General features: G+C 40.9%; 3 protein-coding genes across 3 annotated transcripts in view; 2 read left to right on the forward strand and 1 right to left on the reverse strand.

Moving 5' to 3' along the window:
* Positions 1-793, reverse strand: part of LOC123957824 (histone H3.3) — a 1174-nt gene extending 381 nt beyond the window's left edge. Inside the window, exon 1 of the mRNA XM_046030899.1 lies at positions 707-793. Within this exon, the coding sequence (XP_045886855.1) occupies positions 707-793 (87 nt within the window). The remainder of the gene's footprint in view (positions 1-706) is intronic.
* A 426-nt stretch (positions 794-1219) lies between these two features.
* LOC123984292 (histone H4) lies at positions 1220-1661 on the forward strand. Its single transcript, XM_046071103.1, has one exon. The coding sequence runs from the start codon at positions 1274-1276 to the stop codon at positions 1583-1585; it is 312 nt and encodes a 103-aa protein (XP_045927059.1). The 5' UTR covers positions 1220-1273; the 3' UTR covers positions 1586-1661.
* Positions 1662-3036: 1375 nt separating this feature from the next.
* Positions 3037-3477, forward strand: LOC123984245 (histone H2B 1/2-like). The gene has a single exon (XM_046071028.1). It carries the CDS (start codon positions 3058-3060, stop codon positions 3427-3429), a length of 372 nt encoding a protein of 123 aa, XP_045926984.1. The 5' UTR covers positions 3037-3057; the 3' UTR covers positions 3430-3477.
* The last annotated feature ends 1870 nt before the right edge of the window (positions 3478-5347 follow it).

A 5347-nucleotide genomic window follows, 5' to 3' on the forward strand; every position in this document is an offset into this window, starting at 1 on the left:
CAGTTCCTTTGACCTCATGATTCTCATTTGCTCTGACATGCACTGTGAGCTGTAAGGTCTTATATAGACAGGTGTGTGGCTTTCCTAATCAAGTCCAATCAGTATAATCAAACACAGCTGGACTCAAATGAAGGTGTAGAACCATCTCAAGGATGATCAGAAGAAATAGACAGCACCTGAGTTAAATATGAGTGTCACGGCAAAGGGTCTGAATACTTATGACCATGTGATATTTCAGTTTTTCTTTTTTAATAAATTTGCAAAAATTTCTACATTTCTGTTTTTTTCTGTCAAGATGGGGTGCTGAGTGTACATTACTGAGAAATAAAATGAACTTTTTTGATTTTTGGAAAATGGCTGCAATGAAACAAAGAGTGAAAAATTTAAAGGGGTCTGAATACTTTCCGTACCCACTGTATAAAGAGCGTGTTTAATGCTGACGGAAGACAAAGTTAAGGGTTGTGACTTATACTTAAATCACGCTCTCACAGAAGTCACACAGGTAGAAAAGAGCATATTAATACACCACATGGCAAAAAAAAGATCCAGTTAGCTGGCACTACAGAGGAAAGATATGGAGAGAAAGAACAAAATGAACGACATAGAGGAAATTAAAAAATGAATCTCTGTAACTTCCCTTCAGAAACCCCCTCTTTGAGTGATCTTAAGACAAAAGGAATAATCATGAGCAACACACCAAATGTACAGAGCACTCTTTAAGAGCAAGCACAGGAGTGGGATCCATACGGTAACGCAGCAGGCCAAACAAAATCTTTCCACACTCATTTCCCATTCTTAATGTTGTACTGTTCTTCTTTAAACCTCTTTTTGGATGAAGTATATCCTATTCTCTCAGAATAATAGGCTATGCCGTGGCATCTCATGCTTCATTTTTCAATTGACACTTTAACAACAATCTTCTGCTTCAAGAATAAAAATCACTGGTTCTAACCGGCCCTCCATTAGGGGGGACTTAAACTGTTATTCTACATATTTCTGTGTGCTACGTTGAGAGTGATGAAACTGAATTTGTATGTGTTCGCATATTTTGCCAATGAAGTTAATTCTGATTCTGAGATGGACAAAAAAACAAAATCAAACTCAGAAGGAAAGCTGCTCTGTGTGGGCGGAGTCAAAGGTCTGCCTGCAGAAAGTTTGGCACCGCCCAGTGAAACTAAGTATCTCTATTACGTCCGCAGATAAGATGTAAATACCAAACGCAGCGTTCAAACAGTAGACTCGGCGCAGTCATCTGAAGAAGAAAACCCGCATAATGAGTGGAAGAGGCAAGGGAGGAAAAGGACTGGGGAAAGGAGGCGCTAAGCGTCACCGCAAAGTGCTCCGTGATAACATCCAGGGTATCACCAAACCCGCCATCCGTCGTCTGGCCCGCCGCGGCGGAGTCAAGCGGATCTCCGGTCTGATCTACGAGGAGACCCGTGGGGTGCTCAAGGTCTTCCTGGAGAACGTGATCCGCGATGCCGTCACCTACACCGAGCACGCCAAGAGGAAGACCGTCACCGCCATGGACGTGGTGTACGCTCTGAAGAGGCAAGGCCGCACCCTGTACGGCTTCGGAGGCTAAACCTGATCCTGACCCGCTGATCCTCAAACACAAAGGTCCTTTTAAGGGCCACACACTTCATCTAAGAGTTTATCCTCAACACGAACGGTTGCACTATGATAAATACATGATACTATTAAAACGTCAACAGTAGCTTTCACCAAAACCTTTTAATTCAGCATATAATACCAACACCATCAAACCACACTTGACCACACAAATTGGAGTGCTAATGGATCATGTAGGGTGGTCTACCCTATTGCCCCTCCCAAATAAAGATCTGGTTGTTCAGTGGGTCATAAGCTTTATTTCATCCTGTAATGAAAAGAATATGAACTCATTAGTTGTGTGGTGTGTTTTGGTTTTTTTTTTTTTTTTTTGTTTGTGTTTTTTTCCCCCCCAAGATTCCCCTTGTCACTTCCTTAACATCTCCTACCTTTACATATAAAGAATCAGCATGTAGCCTACTGTACTGACACACTACACAAATTACTGAATTGGGGAGAATTATTCTGTGCCAAGTGTTACCTAGGCCTATACAGATACAGTCAAAATTAATATTACAGCCCACCAGCTGTTTCAGGGACATATTTGGACTGATATTAATATTTACTCATTAAGTACTTGCACTTTACTGAAGTCTTCTCTTTTAATCATACTTCTACACATCAGATCAGAGGAATATTGTACTTTTGAGTACACTGCACATTTTAGTTAGCAATTAGTTACTTGAAAAATTAAGATTTTTGCACAAACAAAATATGATGTCCTGATAAAGTAGGTTTAGTTATATTTCAGAGCACAGCTAAAATGATCAGTTGCGTAATAAAAATGAAATTAGCAACTCATTTCACTCTTTGCTTTTCATTTGCTGCTTCTCATGATGATTTAAATGTATTGTTAATAAGGTTGAGGTTTGGAAGGTGTCACTTTGAGTGTGATGGCATTTTCTCCTCACTTTTACAACATTTACAAACCAAACAGTCAGTCGATGGATGGAGAAAATAATCCGCATATTAATCCAGCATGAAAATAATTATTGGTTTCAGTCTGAGCTCCACCTCAACAACTACAGCGCTAAAATCCTGCTTTTACATGAAAGCTTCATAATAATCTAATGATGTAATAGTCTAACAGTCAAAGGGGGCTTTTTCCTGCTGTGAGTACTTCTACTTTGATTATTTAAGTAGACTGCGCTTTCCTGAGTAGTAAGCTATATGCTTTTACTTAAGTAACATTTTCAATGCGGGGTTGTTACTTGTAACAGAGTTCTTTCCCAGTGTGGCACAACTGCGCTTAAAGGATTCATTCTGTTCTCATGGAGAAATGTTAAGAGCTTGCTTTTGCAGCGCATGCGCATTGTTGCTCAACCTACATCCAATCCTGTACGAGGAACAGCACAGTCTAATTTGCATTAAGCGCATTCAAATGTGCCATCTCAGTGCCACAGGAATCATTCGTTGAAGCAGTAATCTACTCACACGAAACTCACGATGCCTGATCCCGTGAAAGCGCCGAAGAAGGGCTCAAAGAAAGCCGTTTCTAAGAGCGTCTCCAAGACCGGCAAGAAGAAGAGGAAGACCAGGAAGGAGAGCTACGCCATCTACGTGTACAAGGTCCTGAAGCAGGTCCACCCCGACACCGGCATCTCGTCCAAGGCCATGCTGATCATGAACTCGTTCGTGAGCGACATCTTCGAGCGCATCGCCGGCGAGTCCTCCCGTCTGGCTCACTACAACAAGCGCTCCACCATCACCTCCAGGGAGATCCAGACCGCCGTCCGCCTGCTGCTGCCCGGTGAGCTGGCCAAGCACGCCGTGTCTGAAGGCACCAAGGCCGTGACCAAGTACACCAGCTCCAAGTAAACCCGCTGTTACACCCAGCAACACAAAGGCCCTTTTCAGGGCCCCCCACTGTTTACACTAAGAGCTCTCTTCCTACTTCTCAACAGTCTTTAAGCAGCTCCTTGTCACAGCCAGTCTCTCAGCAACTTAAATTACTTGGCTTCTCCAACTTAGACACTTTGTCTGTAGTTATCATGCTATATTAAAATGCTACTGCAGAAGCTATTTTCATGCTTTCATTTAACCCTAATCTGACACCAGTTGTGTCAAGACTACAACAGTGAGAATTGCTACTCTTGCTGGCTGTTCATTTGAGAGCCAGTTCATTTAGCGCCACTTCTGATTAGACTAGCATCAACTTAATCAGAAATACTTTTATTCCTGAAGGGAAACTCTATTACAGTTGCAGACATTGCACAAGGGCAAAGGAATATAATAAAGATAGTGGTGTATATAAAGAAGTACATACATTTCAGAGTTAAAATATAAGGAGTGTGGATATGTACAATATTTACATAGTTAAAGGAATTGATATGATACAGTATTTACATAATTAAGGAATTGTTATGGTGAACAGTAATAAGGAATAAATAGTAGCAGTGGAGTATTGCACTATAATTTAAGCAGGTGTTATTGCAGCAAACAGATAATATTGTCCAACTAACTAAGTATCCATGTGTCAGACACTTAGAGGGAGGAGTTTGATGGCCACAGGCAGGAATAACTTCCTGGCATGCAACGAGAAACAGGCAAGTGGACTGTTTCTGGTGGGGAAACACAGGGACGGCAAGTGTCAAGAATGTGGAGTAGAGGAGTCGGTCAAACATATCATTATGCACTGTCCGAGATATGCTGAGGAAAGGAGTCTTTTATTCATGGGTCTAAACGACCTGGGAGTTGAACTACTATCTTTAAAAACTCTGATGATCAAAAAGAGAGAGCAATGGAGCTAATTCAATTCCTAAAATCTGCGGGCCTGTATTGGAAAATATAGACCAGGAGGAGCCTTAATTTAGTGAGAGGCAGCAATGCACTAACATCACATATTCTGCCGGAAAGGAACAGAAGAAGAAGAGAATGGAGAGTAGATGAATTAACAGTATGAATCCACGTATATGGTGATTATGCAAAGAAACTCCCGCACACTGTCTAACTTAGAAAGTATATTTATATGCTGGCAACGTTCAGACAATGAGTATGCAGAGCATAACAACATAAACATTAGGTTATATGTACAGTGACATTATTAAACAGTGTAGGGATTAGATCTGCAATAATATGGTCACTACCTAAGTTACATTCCTATTTTTTGCAAGAAATATATGCAAAATTCTTCATCTGCCCAGAAACACAAAGGTCCTTTTCAGGGCCACCCACTGCTTCAACTAAGAGCTCTTTTCCTGTTTAATAACCCAGTTTATACACTGGGCAATGTCATAATGTTCTTTATCCTCTACAACTGAACTTTCTCAGTGTGACTTAAATTATTCTAAACATTTTCCAATTAAATTTAGTTACTTTTCATTCAGCAATTTAGCAATAGCCAAGTTTTTTGTCTTCTTGTTGCACTGGACATAAATAAAATTCCACTGAAGAAGCTGCATCAAGTTTTCACGTAACCCCGACCTGAAAATAACTGATTGAGTTGACCATTAAAGCTGTGTTTCATGTGTATCAAGTGTACATTCTCTGTTATATTGCATTTGGTTCTTTACCAAGTGTAGTTTGTGTGTAATTTATGGTGCTACAAATGACTAAATCATGTAATCCAACGAAGGTTAAAATCAAGGGCAACTGGACTTGGTTGAAGATACTGGAAGACGTTTCGTCCCTCATCCAAAGGACTTCTTCAGTTCTGACTGACTGGCAGGGAAACTCAGCTATTTAACCTCAGTGGGGTCGTTGGCCCGGGTCATCGATACCGCTGGTTCGTTAGTGT

The sequence above is a fragment of the Micropterus dolomieu genome, linkage group LG02 (assembly GCF_021292245.1).
Source record: "Micropterus dolomieu isolate WLL.071019.BEF.003 ecotype Adirondacks linkage group LG02, ASM2129224v1, whole genome shotgun sequence".
Classification (NCBI taxonomy): Eukaryota; Metazoa; Chordata; class Actinopteri; order Centrarchiformes; family Centrarchidae; genus Micropterus; species Micropterus dolomieu.